Source organism: Polypterus senegalus, chromosome 9, assembly GCF_016835505.1.
Source record: "Polypterus senegalus isolate Bchr_013 chromosome 9, ASM1683550v1, whole genome shotgun sequence".
In the NCBI taxonomy this organism is placed as follows: domain Eukaryota; kingdom Metazoa; phylum Chordata; class Cladistia; order Polypteriformes; family Polypteridae; genus Polypterus; species Polypterus senegalus.
In genome coordinates this window covers 116,253,672-116,274,013 of record NC_053162.1, presented here as the reverse complement: position 1 = coordinate 116,274,013, position 20,342 = coordinate 116,253,672, and the positions used below count along the sequence as shown (strand labels likewise).

The 20,342-nt window shown below is 35.8% G+C and overlaps 1 protein-coding gene across 1 annotated transcript in view; it reads right to left on the bottom strand.

Moving 5' to 3' along the window:
• The window catches only part of glg1a (golgi glycoprotein 1a), a 247,916-nt gene that overhangs the window by 77,803 nt on the left and 149,771 nt on the right, over window positions 1-20,342 (bottom strand). Inside the window, exons 13-15 of the mRNA XM_039762406.1 lie at window positions 19,969-20,055; window positions 8,614-8,755; window positions 7,286-7,358 (exon numbers count right to left, since the gene is read on the bottom strand). Coding sequence (XP_039618340.1) covers window positions 7,286-7,358; window positions 8,614-8,755; window positions 19,969-20,055 — 302 coding nt within the window. The remainder of the gene's footprint in view (window positions 1-7,285; window positions 7,359-8,613; window positions 8,756-19,968; window positions 20,056-20,342) is intronic.

Below are 20,342 nucleotides of genomic sequence, written 5' to 3'. Positions count from 1 at the left end.
TTTTTTTTTTTTTTTTGGGAAATTTTTAAAAAAAAAGGTTAAAAAAGCAAAGGGCCAAAATTTTTTTAAAAGGGCCCCCCCCCAAAGGGAAATTTTTTAAAAAATTTTAAAAATTTTTTTTTAAATTTTTAAAAAAAAAGGGGGAAAGTGGGGGGGGGCCCCCCCCCAAAAAATTTTTTAAAACTTTAAAGTCCCCGGGCCCCTTAATTTTTTTTTTTTTTTTTTTTCCTTTTTAAAATTTTTTTTTTTAAGGGTTTTTTTTCCGGGTTTTAAAAATTTTTAAAAAAAAAATTTAAAAAAAAAATTTTTTCCCTTTTTCCCCCCCCTTTTTTTTTTTTCTTTTAAAAATTTTTTAAAACAAAGGGGCCCCAAAAAAGGGGGGGAAAAGCGGGGGGGTTTTTTTTTTTTTGGTTTTTTTCCCCCCCAAAAAAACCCTTAAAAAATTTGGGAAAAATTTTAAAAACCCAAATTTCCCCCGGGGGGTTTTTTAAAAAAATTGGGAAAAAAAATTTTTAAAAAAAAATTTGGGGGGGGGGTTTGGGGGGGGCCCCAAACCCCCCCTTCTTTTTCCCCTTTTCCCTTTTTTCCCCTTTTAAAACCCAAAATTTTTAAAAAAAATTTTTTTTAAAAAAAAATTTTTTTTTGGTTGGAAAATTTTATAACCCTTTTTTTAAAAAAAAAAAAAAGGGGAAAAAAAAAAAAAAAAAAAAAAAAATTTTAAAAAAACCCCTTTTTTTTTTTTTGTTTTTTTTTTTTTTTTTAAAAAAACGGTTTTTTTTTTTTTCCTTCCCTTTTATTTTTTTTTTTGGGGGGGCCCCAAAAATTTTTTTTTAAGGTTTTTTTTTTTTCCCCCCCCCCTTTTTTTTTTTTTTTTTCCCCCCGGTTTGGGGTTTTTTTTTTTTCCCCCTTTTTTTTAATTTTTTTTTTTTGTTTTGGGGCCCTTTTTTTTTTCTTTTTGGGGTTTTTTTTTCCCCAAAAATTTTTTTTTTTTTTTTACTTTTTTTTCCTTTTTTCCCCCCCGGGGGCCCCGGGGCCCCGCTTTTCCCCCCGGGGGGGGCCGGGGTTTTTAAAATTTTTTCCCGGGTTAAAAAAATTTTTTTTTAAAAAACCCCCCCAATTTTTTTTTCCCCCCCCCCCAAAAAAAAAAAGGGGGGAAAGGGGGTTTTTTTTGGGGTTTTTAAAGGGGCCCCCCCCCCTTAATTTTAAAAAAAAAAAGGGGCCCCAAAAAAAATTTAAAGGGGGTTTAACCCCCCTTTTTTTGGGGGGGAAAAAAAAAATTTTTTTTTAAAATTTTAAGGGTTTTTTTTTCCCCCAATTTTAAAAACTGGGGTTTTTTTTGGGCCCCGGTTTTTTAAACCCCCTTTGGGAAGGGAAAATTTTTGGTTTCCCCTTTCCCCCGGGGGGCCCCCCCAAAAAAAAAATGCCCCCCCCCTTTTTTTTTTTGGGGAAATTTTTTTTTTGGGGGGGGGGGGGGGAACCGGGGTTTTTTCCCCCCGGGGTTGGGGGGGTTTGGCCTTTTTTGGGGGGTTTTAAAAAAAAAATTAAAAAAAATTTTTTTTTCCCCCCTTTTTTTTTTGTTGGGAATTAAAATTTTAAAAAAATTTTTTTTTTTTTTTTTTTTTTTTTTTTTTTTTTTTTTTTTTAAAAAAAAAAAAAAAAAAAAAAAAAAAAAAAAAAAAAAAAAAAAAAAAAAAAAAAAAAAAAAATTAAAAAATTTTTTTTTTTTTTTTTTTTTTTTTTTTTTTTTTTTTTAAATATATTTATATATATATATATTTATATATTATATTTATTATTTTTTTTGGGGTGTTGTGTGTTTTTGGGGGGGGGAAAAAGGGGGGGGTTTTTTTGGGGGGGGGGGGTTGGGGGGGGGGGGGGGTTTTTTTTTTTTGGGGGGGGGGGGGGGGGGGTTTTTTTTTTTTTTGGGGGGGGGGGTTTTTTAAGGGGGTTTTTTTTTTTTGGTTTATTTTTTTTTTTTTTTACAATTTTTTTTTGGGTTTTTTTTTTTCCCCCCAAAAAAAAAATTTTTATTATTATTATATATTATTATATATAAAAAAAAAAAAAAAAAAAAAAAATTAAAAAAAAAAAAACCCCCCCCCCCCAAAAAAAAAAAAAAATATATATTAAAAATTAAAAATATATAAAATTTAAAATTTTTTTATTTTTTTAAAATTTTTTTTTTTTTTCCCCCCAAAAAAATCCTTAAAATAAAAAATAAAATAAAAAATTTATTAAAAATTTTTTTAATTTTCCCTAAAATTTTTTTTTTAAAAAAAAAAAATTTTAAAAAATTTATTTTTAAACCCTATATATATTAAAATTTAAAATATTAAAATTAAAATTATTATCAATTTTTTTTTTTTTTTTTTTTATTTAAAAAAAAAATTTTTTTTTTTTTTTTATTAAAAATATATATATTATTATAATATTAAATATTATAAACAATTTTTATATTAAAAAATATATATTATTAAAAAAAAAAAAAATTTACAAATTTTAAAAAAAATTTTAAATTTAATTAAATTAACCCCCCAAAAAAAAAAAAAAAAAAAATTCCCCAAAATTTTTTTAAAAAAATTTTTCCCCCTTATTAAATTTTTTTTTTTTAAAAAAAAAAAATTATTAAATTTTTAAAAATTTTTTTTTTAAAAAATTTTTTAATTTTTTTTAAAAAAAAATTTTTCCCCCCCCAAAAAAAAAAAAAAAAAAAAAAAAAAAAATTTTTTTTTTTTTTTTTTTTTTTTTTTTTTACCAAAATTTTTAAAAAAAAAAAAATTTTTTTTTTTTTATATTAAAACCCCAAAATTATTATATATATATATAAAAAATATATTAAATTTTTATTCAATTATTTTTTATTTATTAAAAATATTTTTTTTTTTTTTTTTAAAATTATTATTAAATATATATTATTTTTTAAAAAAAAAAAAAAAAAAAAAAAAAATTTTTTTTTTTTTTTTTTTGTGTTAAATTTTTTTTTTTTGTGGAAAATTTTTTTTTTTTTTAAATGTTTTTTAAAAAAAAAAAAAAAATAAAATTTAAAATTATTTTTTTTTTAAATTTATAAATTTTTTTTTTTTTTTTTTTTTTTTTTTTTTTTTTTTTTTTTTTTTTTAAAAAAAAAAAAAAAAAAAAAAAAAAAAATTTAAAACAAAAAAAAAAATAAAAAAATTTAAAAATTTTTTCCCCTTAAAAAAAAAATATTAAAAAAATTTTTTTTTTAAAAAAAACCCCCCCCTTTTTTAAAAAAAAATTTTCCCCTTAAAATAAACCCTTTTTTTTTAAAAAAAAATTAAAAAATTAAAATTTTTAAAAAAAAATTTTAAAAAATTAAATTTTTAAAAAAATTCCTTTAAAAATTTTTTTAAAAAAATTTAAACCAAAAAAAAATTTTTTTAAAAACCAAAAAAAAATTTTTTAAACCCTTTTTTTTTTAAAAAAAATTTTAAAAATAACCTTTTTTATTTAAAAATTAAAACGGCCCTTTCCGGGAAAAAATTTAAAAAAAAAAAAACCAAAAAAAAAACAGGAAAAAAGGAAGGGAAAAAAAGGGAAAAAAAAAAAAAAGGAAAAAAATTTAAAAAATTTTTGGGGGAAAATTTTTAAAATTTTTTTTAAACCCCCCTTCTTCCCCCAAAAAAAGGGGGGGGGCCCGGTTTTAAAATTAAAAAATTTTTAAAAAAAAAGGGGGGGGGGGGAAAAAAAGGGGGAAAAAGGGGGTTTTTTTTCCCCAAAAACCAAAAGGGGGGGGAAACGGTTTTTAAATTTAAAAAAAAAATTAAAAGCCCCCAAGGAAAAGGAAGGGTTTTTGGTTTTTTTTTTTCTCCCCTTTTTTTTTTTGGGGGGGGGGGGCCTTTTTTTAAAATTTTTAAAAAACCCCCAAAAAAAGGGGGGGAAAACCCCAAAAAAAATTTTTTTATTTGGGGGGTTTTAAAAAAAACCCCCTTTTTTTTTTTTTTTGGGGGGGGTTTTTTTTTTTAAAAAAAAAATTTTTTTTTTTTTTTGGGGGCCAAAGGGCCGGGGGAAAAACCGGGGGAAAAAATTTTTTAAAAAAACCCCCTTTTTTTTGGGGGGGGGGCCCCCCCGGGGGGGAAAAAAAAATTTTTTTCAATACCTTTCCCCCCCCCCCCCCGGGGGAAAAAAAAAAAATTTTTTTTTAAAATTTTTTTTATTTAAAAATTTTTAAAAATTGGGTTTTCCCTTTTTTTTCCCCAAGGGCCAAAATTTTTTAAATTTTTTTTTTCCCTTTTTTAAAAAAAAACCCCCCCCAAAAAAATTTTTTTTTTTTTAAAAAAAATTTTCCCCGGGTTTTTTTTTTCCTTTTTTCCTTTTTCCCCCGGGGGGGTTTTGGGGGGGGGTTTTTTAAAATTTTGGGCGGTTTTTTTTTTCCCCCCGGGGTTTCCCTTCAAAAAAATTTTTTTTTTTTTTTTTTTTTTTTGGGGGGAATTTCCGCCCCCCCTTTTTTTTTTTTTTTTTTAAAAAAAACCCCCAACAATTTTTTTGGGAAAGGGATTCTTTTAAAGTGCCTAACCACTAAGGGCAGGGAGTTCCAGAGCCTGGGTGCACAGATGGAGAAAGCCCTTTCACCACGCAGCTTTAAAACGCGGCCTTGGGAACGGTTAGGAGCAGCTGATCTGTGGATCTAAGAACACGAGGGGATTGTGACAATGGAGCAAGACACTCAAATAGGCGGGCTAGACCGCTTAATGCCTTATAGGTTAGAGGAGAATCTTAAAATCGATTCTGAATCTAACCGCAGCCAGTGAAGGGTTTTCAAAATTGGTGAAATGTGTTGATTCTGCTACTTCCAGTTAGAAGTCTTGCAGCGCGCATTTTGAGCCAGTTGGAGTCTAGAACGTGTGGCTTTACTGATACCAAAAGGCAGGAATTAGAGTAGTCAAGCCGGACGTGAATGAATGCATGCATTACTGATTCCAGGAGGTGGTTAGAAAGAATAGGCTTGAGTTTGGCGCATTCGCTCTTTAGATGGAAAAAGCAGGATTTTACTGTGCTGTTGACTTGAGCATCCATTTTCAGGAACGTGATCCATTTTGATTCCAAGATTGAGACAGACGGTTACTGGAATGGGAAGAGAAACGAGGCCAAGGGGTGGAGCCTGTTTGCAGTCGGGACTAAAAACAATGACCTCGGTTTTTGAATCGTTCAGGTAAAGGAAGTTTACAGCCAGCGGACCACAGAAATATATATATATTACACATACAGTAAACCCTCGCTATATCGCCCTTCGCAGATTTTAAATGCAAGTACATCTAAATATATATATATATATATATATATATATATATATATATATATAAAGGATTTTTCGCTGCTTCGCGGATTTCTGTGGACAATGGGTCTTTTAATTTATGGTACGTGCTTCCTCAGTTTGTTTGCCCAGTTGATTTCATACAAGGGACGTTACTGGCGGATGGCTTAGAAGCTACCCAATCAGAGCATTATTACATATTAAATAAAACTCCTCAATGATATAAGATATGCTTCCCACGTGGTGCTTGATTGTTTGCTTTTCTCTCTTTCTCACTCTCTCTGCCTGACGGAGGGGGTGTGAGTAGAGGGGCTGTTTGCCTAGAAGATACGGGCGCTCCTCTACAAAATGCCACTTTATCACGGTGCTTCTGCATACTTAAAAGCATGTATTGATTTTTTGATTGTTTGTTTTTCTTAGCGTAGCGCTCTCTCTGACATTCTCTGCTCCTGACGGTGCTCCTTTGAAGAGAAGATATGTTTGCATTCTTTTAATTGTGAGAAAGAACTGCCATCTCAGTCTTGTCATGGAGCACAGTTGTTATTTCATGTCTAGAGGGCTCTAATAATGTTAACCGTGTGGGAGAGTTTATAAGGGCTTAAAATATATAAAAACCATACAAACATATGGTTTCTACTTCGCGGATTTTCACCTATCACGGGTTTCTGGAACGCAACCCCCACGATCGAGGAGGGATTACTGTATACACATATACATATACATACATACATATACACACACACAGGGTACGGAAAGTAATCAGACCCCCTTCAATTTTTCACTATTTGTTATATTGCAGCCATTTGCTAAAAGCATTTAATTTTTTTCCTCATTAAATGTACACACAGCACCCCATATTGACAGACAAAAAAAATAATTTTTGAAATTGTTGCAGATTTATTAAAAAAGAAAAACTGAAATATCACATAGTCCTAAGTATTCACACCCTTTGCTCAGTATTTAGTAGAAGCACCCTTTTGAGCTAATACAGCCATGAGTCTTCTTGGGAAAGATGCAACAAGTTTTTCACACCTAGATTTGGGTATCCTCTGCCATTTCTCCTTGCAGATCCTCTCCAGTTCTGTCAGGTTGGATGGTAAACGTTGGTGGACATCCATTTTTAGGTGAGATGCTCAATTGGGTTTAAGTCAGGGCTCTGGCTGGGCCATTCAAGAACAGTCACAGTTGTTGTGAAGCCACTCCTTTGTTATTTTAGCTGTGTGCTTAGGGTCATTGTCTTGTTGGAAGGTAAACCTTCGGCCCAGTCTGAGGTCCTTAGCACTCTGGAGAAGGTTTTGTCCAGGATATCCCTGTACTTGGCCGCATTAATTTTGCGCTCGATTGCAACCAGTCATCCTTTCCCTGCAGCTGAAAAACACCCCCACAGCATGATGCTGCCACCGCCATGCTTCACTGTGGGGACTGTATTGACAAGTGATGAGCAGTGCCTGGTTGTCTCCACACATACCGCTTAGAATTAAGGCCAAAGAGTTCTATCTTGATCTCATCTCATCAGACCAGAGAATCGTATTTCTCACCATCTCAGAGTCCTTCAGGTGTCTTTTAGCAAACTCCATGCGGGCTGTCAAGTGTCTTGCCTCTCCTCAGTGTGTGGAGATAACCAGGCACTGCTCATCACTTGTCCAATACAGTCCCCACAGTGAAGCATGGCGGTGGCAGCATCATGCTGTGGGGATGTTTTTCAGCTGCAGGCTTGTAGATGGCAGTGAGATGATGTAATACCTGCTCAGATTGTACCATATATTGGGGTCGGGGGAGGGGTGGGTGTTTGATATAATAATTTCTTGAACATCTGTAAAAAGGTTCTTTTTAATTGGTGAATAAGCCAATACTAGAAATGCCAAAATTACTAGCCTCGATCTACAAGTACACCTTAAGTTACTTACATATATGGCATGCACTTATTATTGATATATTAAGCATACAAAGCAAGTGATTTGGCCAAGGCTGGCGACCTTTGCTTCAAAACAGGGCAGTCAAGAATACCTTTACCAAGACCAAGGACCTATTGCTCTTCCCCTAATAAGACTAAACTTCAGAATACCTTTGGTAAGGCCAGGAACCACTTCAAAAGAATTGTGAGGTACAAGTTAAATAAAGTTCCCAAAATCCCCCATTTCACATTTCCTTACAAGCATATACACACTGGTTAGCTTAACTGAGCTTAAACAGGTAACACTTCTTCCTAACGTTTTGCTGAACATTTGCATATTTCTCTCAGAATTCAATGCTGTGTTAAAATACATTTTATTCTTTTTAGTTCATTTAGATAATTCAAAAGAGTAACAGATCTTTTCTAAAGTAATCTCAACCTGGCCCACAATGTCTTCTGAAACTTTTACCTTTTTCACTATCCCATAGAAGACTTGCCTTCATTCACTTGTATTTGAGCACCCCTTCACCTGGCTGTTTGAGAGTACAATTTCATCATTGCACTAAAAAATGTTTAGAGCTAGGTGTCACCCCCTTGTGGTTACAACATACACATACATACTGTACACATACATACATGTTCATAGACAGTGCATAGTTTTAAGTATTCATGTATGAACAGAATATAAAAATTGTAATGCATGTGGTGAAAAAAAGCTGCATTTTTGCTTTCTACGGTCTATTTGGTTACAAAAAACACTTTCTTACAAACAAAATTCAGCTGTTTAATTATCTTCCTGATTTTTAGTCTTAAAACACAAGTCTCATATCTCATGCATCAAACTGACTGCTGAATCTAAACAAGATGCTTAGATAAAACCTTTCTTCAAATATCAATGCTTTGTTTGCTGAAAATTTTTCAATTTTTCGGCCTTTATGGAAAGTACTGTTTAAGCTTTTTGGCTTTAAAGCAAGGAAGCATTCTTATTATTGCTTTACAGTTCATTTATTTATGCAATAATTTATTTAATATACATTTTTCTGCTGCTCTTTTTTCTATTTTTAATAATTAGTTTTAAAAGTTTGCACTTTGTACATCTTAAGTAACTGAAGTGATAATTGTGGAGAAGATGCCACTTTCTTTCTCACAGGGTTAGCATGCACACCAAATAGAGGACAGCATGGCAAGAATAATTCATCGTTGTCTGGTCTGGGTTATACCTGGGGAGAGACTTGTGTTATTCATCCTACATATAATGAGTCCCTATGATGAGTACTGAGGAGTGTTAGGCTGTCCAGGCATCACTCAAACAGTGCCCAAGTGGATAGGGTCTGTGCATGTTTGTGTGTGTGCATTAAACACCATAAGTAGTAATTGGCGAGTTCTCACAAATAAAAGGTATGATAATAGTGTAAACATAAGTAAAAACAGCTTTATGTACAGCTACTTCTAACAAAAAGAAAACCACTGGGTACCCTGAAGGCAATGGGAAAAGTTAAGAAAAAACAAATACACACAAAACTCACATGGCAGTAGGTCTGAATGATGGGCTCACAGGCTCTCATTAACAAAGCTTCAATCTGAATGTCCTGAAAGGAAACAAAGAAAAATAAAAAAGTAAAAAAAAAAAAAAAAAAATTCTAAATGAAACTGCTACAAAGACCATCACAAATCTAAGCATTCCTACGTTAGTAAATGTAAGTAATGAACAGACAGGAAATACAACAACTGATTCATAAAAAGAAACTAGCTGTGTTACGTGGTTTTGCCCGGGAAATTTCTTAAGACAATGAGCTTTGATTATAGCGCTAAGGGTTAACACGATGCATCACAAATACTATTTAAGTAACTGAATATCTTTTTTTTTAAAATGCCAATGGGACTAAGTAGTCCATTGGAACTCCATACTCTTGCACATATTCATATATTCCATGTAGGTGGTGCTGTGGAGTGCTGCTGCATCTCAGTAAGATGATCATGGGTTTGTGTTCCCAGGTCTTCCCTGCGTGGAGAGTGCTTTGAATAGTGAGAAAAATGCTATACAAATGTAAATACTATTAATTGTACATGAATAAAACATTCCTGCCGCAGATGAATTCTTGTTTTTCCTAGTAACTTGGCTTTTGTTGATGCTCACTGCAAACTGTAATGGACACAGGAATTCAATGAATTCAAACAAATAATTAGTAGGAATAATGGGGAATTTTGGGTATAACATTATTTCACCCTACAGTAGACTCTGTAAAAGTGGTAGCTTCAGTCATTTTGATCTGTAATCTTGTACTATTACAAAATTTTATTTATTAATTATTATTTAATTTATTACTTATTAGAACTTATTACATATAGCATTGATGTTTACAGACTGTGCATTTCAGTGTTTCTTAGAATGAAACTTTTATACACTGTACTGAAGGGAACAGGTGAAAACAAATCATATTGTACAATGGTCACCTCCTTTATGTTGTGTCAGATGACCCCTTAGTGTGTTGCTTGTGCAAGCATTTAAACTGACAAAGGCATGCAGTCATTCCTCCAGGCTGGTGATGTATAACGCATCCGGAAAGTATTCACAGCACATCACTTTTTCCACATTTTATGTTATGTTACAGCCTTATTCCAAAATGGATTAAATTCATTTTTTCCTCAGAATTCTACACACAACACCCCATAATGACAACATGAAAAAAGTTTACTTGAGGTTTTTTGCAAATTTATTAAAAAAATAAAAAACCATGGTATTTGTAGACAGACAGAGAAATTCTATTAATCCTAAGGGAAATAACAGGGTTACAGAAACAGACAAAAAGGGGCACAAATACATATACCAGTCACTTTAGCAGCTACACTTTGCTAGTACTGGGTTGTAGCCCCTTTTTGCCTTCAGAACTGCTGTAATTCTTTGTGGCATATATTCAGCAAGGTGCTGGAAACATTCCTCAGTGATTTTGTCCATAGTGACATGATAGCATTACAAAGTTTATGCAGATTTGTTGGATGCACATCCATGATGCGAATATCCTGTTCCACCACATCTCAAAGGTGCTCTATTAGACTGAGATCTGGTGACTGTGGAGGCCATTTTTAGTAGTCAACTTATTTCCACGATGAAAATACCAGCTTGAAATGATTTGAGCTTTGTGACATGCACATTATCGTGCTGGAAGTATCCATCAGAAGATGGGTACACTGTGGTCATAAAGAGAATAATCCATAAGAATACTCAGGTAGGATGTTACATTTAAACAATGCTCAATTAGTACTAAGGGGCCCAAAGTTTGCCAAAAAATATCTTCCACACTATTACACCACCACCAGCCTGAAGCGCTGATACAGGACAGGATGGATCCATGTTTTAAATGTTAATGATGCCAAATTCTGTCCCTACCATCCAAATGTCGAAGAAAATCTAAACTCATTTTGACCAGGCAATGATTTTCCTATCTTATACTGTCCAATTTTGGTTAGCCTATGCGAATGTAGCCTCAGTTAACTGCTTTTAGTAGCATGAGTGGCACCTGGTGTGGTCTCCTGCTGCTCTGCTTTAGCACATCATCTTCAAAGTTTGACATACTGTGCATTCAGAGATGCTCTTCTGCATACCTTGGATCTAACGAGTGGTTATTAGAGTTACTACTAACTTTCTATGGGCTTGTAACAGTCTGGCCATTCTCCTCAATCAACAAGGCATTTTTACCCAGAGAACCTCTGCTCACGAGATATTTTCCCTTTTATTGGACATTTCTCTGTAAACCCTAGATATGGCTGTGCATAGAAATTCCAGTAAATCAGCAGTTTCTGAAATACTCAAATCAGCCTGTCCAGCCCCAACAACCATGTTCCGTTCAAAGTCATTTAAATCACCTTTTTTCCTCATTCTGACATTTGGTTTGAACTTAAGATAGCCTAGATAATGTATACAAAGCACTGAGATGCTTCCTTGCGATAGGATGATTCGATATTTGCATTAACAAGCAGTTTTACATAATCAGGTGACTGGTGGGAGTATACAACAAGAAATATGTCTATAAGGATATTAACAAAATGTAAGTACTAAGTGTAAAGTGATTAGAATTGCTAATAGACATATCAATCAGTTTCACAGCAATACAGAGTGAGCTAAAAAGAAGTACCACACTTCAAACATTTATTCTACAAAAACACTACAAGTAAAAAAAAAAAAAAAAAAAATCATTACTACACAAGAAAGGGTATACAAAATAGATTTGTTCACTGTGTTTCAAAAATGATGTCTTCAAGGTGGTGGCCATCATTAGTGATACACTCTTCAAGACGATTTCTGAATGCCTGCATAATCTGTTTGGCCATTTCAAGTGGAATAGTAGCGATTTTGTGGCGAATAGCGTCCTTGAAATATTCAAAGTTTTGGGGTCGGTGTATGTATATCTTTGACATGAGATAGCCCTCCCCCAAGAAAAAAAAAATTTGCATGGAGCAAGATCAGGCGAACATGAAAGGCCACCCGACATCGCCACAAAGGGAGATCAACTTCCCCGGAAACATCTCCTTCAAAACTTGCAAGGATCTCCACGCAGTATGAGCTGTTGCTTCATCTTGCTGAAACCAGGCATCCACCACATCCTTTTCTTCCAGTTGGATCTACAAAACGTTCTCTAGCATTTCAATGTAATGTTCTGAAATGTTGGTGAATGTTGCTCTCCACTCCTCAAAAATGTAATGGCCTACAATGCCAAATTATGCAACGGTGCATCAAACTGTAACACGGTCACTGTGCAGGGGTCTTTGATGAAGTTCACGAGGGTTGGTTTCAGCCCAAGAGTGAAAGTTTGCTTATTTACACAACCATTCAAATGGAAAAAATGCCTTGTTGCTGTACATGACAATGGCATCTTGATGAAGTTTGCAGCATGTTCCTGCACAACTCTCTACAGCTATCCCAGTCTCTCTCAGTGAGTTCCTGCACTACCATCATTTTGTATGGATGGAAATTAAGGTCCTCATGCAAAATCCTCCTCAAAGACGTGTTGGAAATTCTTAAATCAGAAGCATGTTTGTGCTCTGAACGCCTAGGAGACTGCAAAATTGATGACCTTACAGCTTGGATGTTTTCAGGGGTTCATACAGTCCAAGGATGGCCTAGAGATTTTCTTTTCAATGTTGTACCTGTCTGTCTAAATTCAGCCACACCGAATAATTTTTTTCCCCCCGATTTGGGACATCACCGTTAGGAGGAATGCTAGTACATTTGGAAGGTGTGTTACGTAGTGATGATGGATTTGTTGTTTTTGAAGAACGCTTCGACAGTGAAAGAAAGCATGGTGTGCACTTTATCAGGTTGTACTAAACTACAAATTGTGTATAACATAGGAAAGTATTTTTTTTTCTTCTGCTGTTCATGGTTAAACTTAAACCTTGTGCAGATAGCATATGACTCTAAAATTAGTGTGTGCAAGGCCTTGCTAATATTCCTGGAGGCAAAAATGGGCTTGTACCGGCATTAGGATAAGGCATAAAAAAAAAAAAAATAAGGAAATCGGCAGGCAAGTGGCATCAAGACTGAACACAGAGAAGCAAAACACTTTATAGACCTTGAGAAAGAAGAAAATTTAAACGGACATCGGTCAATTCTGGTACATTTATTTATTTAGAACAGTGTTTCCCAAACCCGGTCCTGGAGACCCCCTGTGGCTGCAGGTTTTTGTTCCAACCACATTCCTAATCAGTGACAACACCTGATAACACTGAGCTCATTTAATTAGCTGGTATTTGTTTCTCTTTTATTCGACATTCAGAAAAGCATAGCAGCATGATTTTTACATTTATTAAACATTTATAAATATTTCTGCTTTTACTATAGATTGAAATGCTTAACTTTCTTTTGTTGATTTCATTATACATTGCCCTTTCTCTGTGCAGATTTCCCCCTTCATTGTATCTTAATAATGACAATTTAAAATGAGCAGAGCAGACATGCTGGCCAACACTGAATAATCATGGCTGCAACTACTTTAGCGTCCGACTCACTAATTAGTAAATAATGGATTAATTAAACAATTAGAACACCTTGAAAAGTAGAATGAAAATCAAGATGAAAATACTGTTAAAAAGAAAAAAAAAATACATTATTCCTATACAACTGCTTGGTACACTTTAATTTTTTTTTTTTTTTTAGCAATTTTTTTTTAGCAAACCTAGTTTTCTAATTTTTATATTGTTCCCTAAACACAGAACTTGGGAAATATCAGTTCACTTAATTAGCCCAGGAGTTCAATTAAAAACAGAAGCTGGTTGGAACAAAAACCCACAGCCACAGGGGGTCCCCAGGACCGAGTTTCAGAAACACTGATTTAGAAGAACAAGTGTAGATGTTAATGTTGAAACTAAAAGCTTCATCCAGTCATGGATTAGAACAAATTGGTGAGCTATAAGCTTTCTCTACATTTGGGATCTTGTTGGCTGTTCACTGAAAGTTCATCCTGTGTCAGATTGTCCGTTGCGAAATTAATCCATGCTAAGTGAACTGAAAGGGACTTATAATTATGTTTAGTGTAATGCAGTGTTTCCCAGCCTTTTTTGGGCAACGGCACATATTTTACATTAGAAAAATCCCACGGCGCACCACCAAACAAAAATGTCACAAAAAGTACAGTTAGGACCAAAAATATTTGGACAGAGACAACTTTTTTCTAATTTTGGTTCTGTACATTACCACAATGAATTTTAAATGAAACTCAGATGCAGTTGAAGTGCAGACTTTCAGCTTTAATTCAGAGTTGAACAAAAAGATTGCATAAAAATGTGAGGCAACTAAAGCATTTTTTTTAACACAATCCCTTCATTTCAGGGGCTCAAAAGTAATTGGACAATTGACTCAAAGGCTATTTCATGGGAAGGTGCGGGCTACCTCCATCGTTACGTCATTATCAATTAAGCAGATAAAAGGCCTGGAGTTGATTTGAGGTGTGGTGCTTGCATGTGGAAGATTTTGCTGTGAACAGACAACATGCGGTCCAAGGAGCTCTCCATGCAGGTGAAAGAAGCCATCCTTAAGCTGCAAGAACAGAAAAAACTCACCTGAGAAATTGCTACAATATTACGAGTGGCAAAATCTACAGTTTGGAACATCCTGAGAAAGAAAGCAAGCACCGGTGAACTCAGCAATGCAAAAAGACCTGGACGTCCACGGAAGACAACAGTGGTGGATGATCGCAGAATCATTTCCATGGTGAAGAGAAACCCCTTCACAACAGCCAACCAAGTGAACAACACTCTCCAGGGGGTAGGCGTATCGATATCCAAGTCTACCATAAAGAGAAGACTGCATGAAAGTAAATACAGAGGGTGCACTGCAAGGTGCAAGCCACTCATAAGCCTCAAGAATAGAAAGGCTAGATTGGACTTTGCTAAAGAACATCAGCGCAGTTCTGGAAAAACATTCTTTGGACAGATGAAACCAAAATCAACCTCTACCAGAATGATGGCAAGAAAAACATATGGAGAAAGCGTGGAACAGCTCATTATCCAAAGCATACCACATCATCTGTAAAATACGGTGGAGGCAGTGTCATGGCTTGGGTGTGCATGGCTGCCAGTGGCACTGGGACACTAGTGTTTATTGATGATGTGACACAGGACAGAAGCAGCCGAATGAATTCTGAGGTGTTCAGAGACATACTGTCTGCTCAAATCCAGCTAAATGCAGTCAAATTGATTGGCCTGCGTTTCATGATACAGATGGACAATGACCCAAAACATACAGCCAAAGCAACCCAGGAGTTTATTAAAGCAAAGAAGTGGAAAATTCTTGAATGGCCAAGTCAGTCACCTGATCTTAACCCAATTGAGCATGCATTTCACTTGTTGAAGACTAAACTTCGGACAGAAAGGCCCACAAACAAACAGCAACTGAAAGCCGCTGCAGTAAAGGCCTGGCAGAGCATTAAAAAGGAAGAAACCCAGCATCTGGTGATGTCCATGAGTTCAAGACTTCAGGCTGTCATTGCCAGCAAAGGGTTTTCAACCAAGTATTAGAAATGAACATTTTATTTCCAGTTATTTAATTTGTCCAATTACTTTTGAGCCCCTGAAATAAAGGGATTGTGTTAAAAATGCTTTAGTTGCCTCACATTTTTATGCAATCTTTTTGTTCAACCCACTGAATTAAAGCTGAAAGTCTGCACTTCAACTGCATCTGAGTTGTTTCATTTAAAATTCATTGTGGTAATGTACAGAACCAAAATTAGAAACAAGTTGTGTCTGTCCAAATATTTATGGACCTAACTGTATATGTAATGAAATATAATAATCTTCTAGTTTTAATTTACTCACAATTTAAAAGTTTAGTTGAACATAATGCTGATATACACGCAGGAATTGAAGAAAGACACAAACAAATATCTTCAACAGCTGTGAGTCTCTGTTTTTTTTTAGTTTTTATAGCAGTCATGCTTGAAAAGCCAAGCTCACATAGGTAGGTTGTGGAAAATGGGAGCAGGGCTGAAACAGCTCTTGCCAGAATGGGGAACTCCTTTGCAGCAGTCAGCCAAAAACTGTCCAAAGGTAGATCAGTAAAGGTCAGCTTTAAACCACGATTTTCTCTCAGTACAGTTATTTTCTCCTACAAAGTCATGTCCTTTCCAACTGCAATTGAGCTATATGGGTTCCTAACCCAATCAAGGAAATCAGTGGAAACTGAAGTGAAATAAAAAGACAACTTCTGTTCAAGAGTTTTCAAATGCTTGCCTATTGTCTCACACAATGCAGCAATGTTGACACCTTGCCTTTTCTGGGTGTGTGGGAACATGTCAAGGTTGGCACTTTCTACATGTTGTTGCCAGAGCTGCACCGTTGAACAAAATCCATTTATTTTATCTGCACTTGTGAGTAGGTTTTTGTTTTCGGCCTTGCATCTGTGTTCAGGTCATTTAAATGTTGAAATATATCTGCCAGATATGCCAATCTTGCACAACACTGATCACTTGAAAGCAACTTAGCGTCATCACACCTCTAATTTGTCAAAAACAATTTTATTTCCTCCCGTAGCTCATATACACGGGCTAAAACTTTGCCATGGTGTAACCACCGGACCTCCATATGCAGCAACATCGCCGCGAGTAGCAGCCATTCCAGCAGCTCCGTGTATGACTTTATCTTTCTACATTTTTTCTCTATTTCACTGAACACTCCTACCACTTTCAACAGATTTGACCACCCTAACCCAGTCTTACCTCGGAGTACTGCACCCTCCACCCATCCTTCTGCCGATACCAGCATAGGAGAGAGTTCCCCTCAAACCACAGTTACAGCAGCCCAGGTAAGCAGAGAGCTGAGTAGACTTTGTGCCAGCAAAGCAGCAGGTCCAGATGGAGTATCGCCATGACTGCTGAAGGCCTGTGTGTTGGAGCTGGGGAGCCCTCTACAGCGCATCTTCAACCTGAGCCTGGAATAGGGGAGAGTCCTGAGGCTTTGGAAAACATCTTGCATCACTCCAGTCCCAAAGGAATCACGTCCTAATGAGCTGAACGACTTCCGGCCTGTCGCTGTGACGTCACATGTGATGAAGACCATGGAGCGGCTGCTGCTTCACCACCTGAGGCCATAGGTCTGCCACGCCCTCGACCCTCTGCAGTTCGCATACCAGGAGAAGGTGGTAGCGGAGGACAACGCAGAGTCCTGCCATGTGCAAATGTTTGCAGATGACACTGCTATCATGGGCTGCATCAGGAGTGGGCAGGAGGAGGAGGAGTATAGGAAACTAAACAAGGACTTTGTTAAATGGTGTGAATCAAACCACCTACAACTAAACACCAGCAAAACCAAAGAGCTGGTGGTGGATTTTAAGAGGCCCAGGCCCCTCATGGACCCCGTGATCATCAGAGGTGACTATGTGCAGAGGCTGCAGACCTATAAATACCTGGGAGTGCAGCTGGTTGATAAATTTGACTGGACTGCCAATACTGATGCTCTATGTAAGAAAGGACAGAGCCGACTATACTTCCTTAGAAGGATGGCATCCTTTAACATCTGCAATTAAGATCAGATGGTTGTGGCGAGCGGCCTCTTCTACACGGTGGTGTGCTGGGGAGGCAGCATAAAGAAGAGGGATGCCTCACGCCTGGACAAACTGGTGAGGAAGGCAGGCTCTATTGTAGACACAGAGCTGGACAGTTTGACATCCGTGGCAGAGTGATGGGCACTGAACAGGCTTCTGTCAATAATGGAAAATCCACTGCATCCACTGAACAGGATCATCTCCAGACAAGAGACAGACTGAGGAGATTGTTCCTCCCCCCACACTATTTTCTTCAATTCCACCCCTGGGTAAACGTTATTATCCAAAATTGTCTGTCTGTCTTACCTTCATTGTTATCACTCTTTAATTTAATATTGTTCTTTATCAATATGCTGCTGCTGGAGTATGTGAATTTCCACTTGGGATTAATAAAGTATCTATCTATCTAACAGCACTTTATGCTTCGCTCCCATTTCCTCCCACAATAATGCAAACATGCAACTTTTTACAGGTCCTGTCTTCATAAAGTTTATAATGCATAAAACATCGCCCAATACAGGAGCTAGGTCTGCTGGTAATGTCTTGGCAACGAGTGCCTCACGGTGTAGAAAACAATGCATCCCAAGAACATCTGGATGTTGCTCTTTCACTCTGCTTACAAATCCTCTGGTGCGCCTGAACATGGCGGCTGCTCCATCAGTGCAAACGCGGATGCAATTTTCCCACTTTAGTCATCCTTGTTCAAGGTACTTTGATACAACTCGAAAAATGTACTCTCCTGTTGTTCTTTCTGGCAAATCCTTGCAAAACAGTAAGTCTTCTCTGATGGTGTCTCCGTCTACAAAGCGTACATTTGCCAAAAGTTGTGCAATGTCCGCTGATATCCATAGACTCATCGAGTTGTAATGCAAATTTTCCACAATGATCCTTTCAATGTCTGCAGACATGTCATCAATACATCTGGCAATTGTTCTATTTGAGAGAGGGACTTAGGCTATTTGTTTAAGAGCGCCAGTGCTGAGCATGTCATTTACAAGGATTTTGCAGGTAGGTAGTATTAACGTCTCTGCCACCGTGAGTGGCTGTTTTGATTGGAAGATGAGTTCAGCAACTTGGTAACTAGCTTTGAGAGCTTTCTCATTCGTCTTTGTGGATTTCCTCACTAAAAGTGCCTGTTTCTTAGTCTGGTCACGAAGTTGAATAAAATAGTCTGTGTTCTTGTTTTGAAGTGACAGGTGTTTTGTTTGGAGATGGCGTTTAAGTTTAAAAACGGAATTGGCTCGGTTGGTTCCCCGGTAAAAGTAAATCCAAAGGAAAGATAAGTTTCATTGTATTATCTTGAGCTCACCTTTTTTGCTTTCTTCTGACCCTACTCATACTAGGGCCTTGATCAGGGTCACAATTTTCTCCAGGACCCAGTTTGGATTGTGTACTTTTTATTTTTAGGTATTTATCCATCGCTATCACTGCTGTCACAGCCAAAGCATCACTAATACTTTTGTTTGAATGGCAACATGTAGATACACAGATTAATTAGCCATCTGCTGCCACCTAGTGGAAGAGTATTTAATTGTTCTGCCTGTCACCGTCGCATAGACGAACGAAGACAAATTATTTGCAGTAAATAAATAATTTTCAGACCAATTAAGTGAAATTGAATAATTTTCCACAGTATACCTGATGATCTCTCACAGCACAGTGGTTGGGAATCACTGGTGTAATGCATTTGTAACTCTTTGCGGAGTACGAGTTTTACTTACTTAGACAAAGTTTGTATAAGATCGAGTGTATGCAAGTTTGATCATAAAAGAACCTGCCTTCTCCCTAATGCTATTAACAATGTATATGCACCTTTAATGACAATACAACCTGAGAATTTACAAAAGCAGCTGTGGAGCCTAATGTTTCAGGCAACCAGCACTTAAGATACTGTATGCTTCGTTTTGCTTTGACTATTTTTACAACTTTTCTTGTTTTCACACTTCTGCTGTATGATGTAATTAAAGTATAGTTCATAAGTTAACTACGATGAAAAAGTACAAATCATATATTAAATGAAATACAAAAGGAGGTGTAAATGAATTAAGTACCATATTTACAGTGAACAAACAAGTTGGTAACAATTCAGAAAAAATGCCATTACTGCTCATTTACTGTTGTGTAACAAGACCTTAAATGATTCTTTTAGTCTTAATATTTATAATGCATCACCAAATATGTTATTCATCTAATTGCACTGTAGCATATTTAGAGCTTTGGACATGCTGGTACTTTTACTTACAAACATGGAGGATTTACAGGTCTTATACTGAAATATATAAGACTTTTACTTACAAACATGGAGGATTTACAGGTCTTATACTGAAATATGTAAGATCAAAAAATTCTCTCTCATTTAAACCACTTCTAACCATTTCAAACTGAGGTAGTAGGCCACAATGTGCAGATGAATAAGCATTTCACTGATATTTTGTATTATGAACTCCAAAAGAATTCAGGGTTACCAAATGTGCATGCCTTTTCTAGGATAATGTGCAAGTTAAATATGAGTGAAAAAATATGCAGATTATCATCACTCTGAATATTAATACTGTTGCCAAGTTTAGAGAGGAGATAAAAGCAGTGGTATACTACAGTACTTTAGTTTCAATAGAACCTGGGGTTTGAAACGGCTTTACTACGCATATTGTTGTTAACCATATTATAAAAACATTTAACTTAAAAACTACATCAATTTTGGCAGTGGAAAATGACTTCAAGACGACAAAAAGGAATTTGATCATTTATGACTTGGCCTTTGTTATTTACCTCAGACTCCAACTCTGTTAGATTGCCCACAATCTCTCTGCAAGAAATTATCAGGTCCTCCATGTGATCCTGCAGACACTCGAGTTCCTGTTTGAATGGCATGAAAAATAGCAAGCATTAGGGCTTCTGACATGACATAAACCATATAAACATATAATTACATTTTGCATTTTGATCACGATGGGAAACATCTTTAGATGGAGAAATAGTGCATCAGAGGGCACATCCACTCACATATAGAACATACCTACATTCACTCCTACTAAGACAACTTTTAAGTGGTCAATTTAATTAGCACTTGGACTTTAGCGTAAGGAAAACATGGGGTATCGCTGGGGGGATTTTAAACAGACACTCCTGCGAACATGTATACT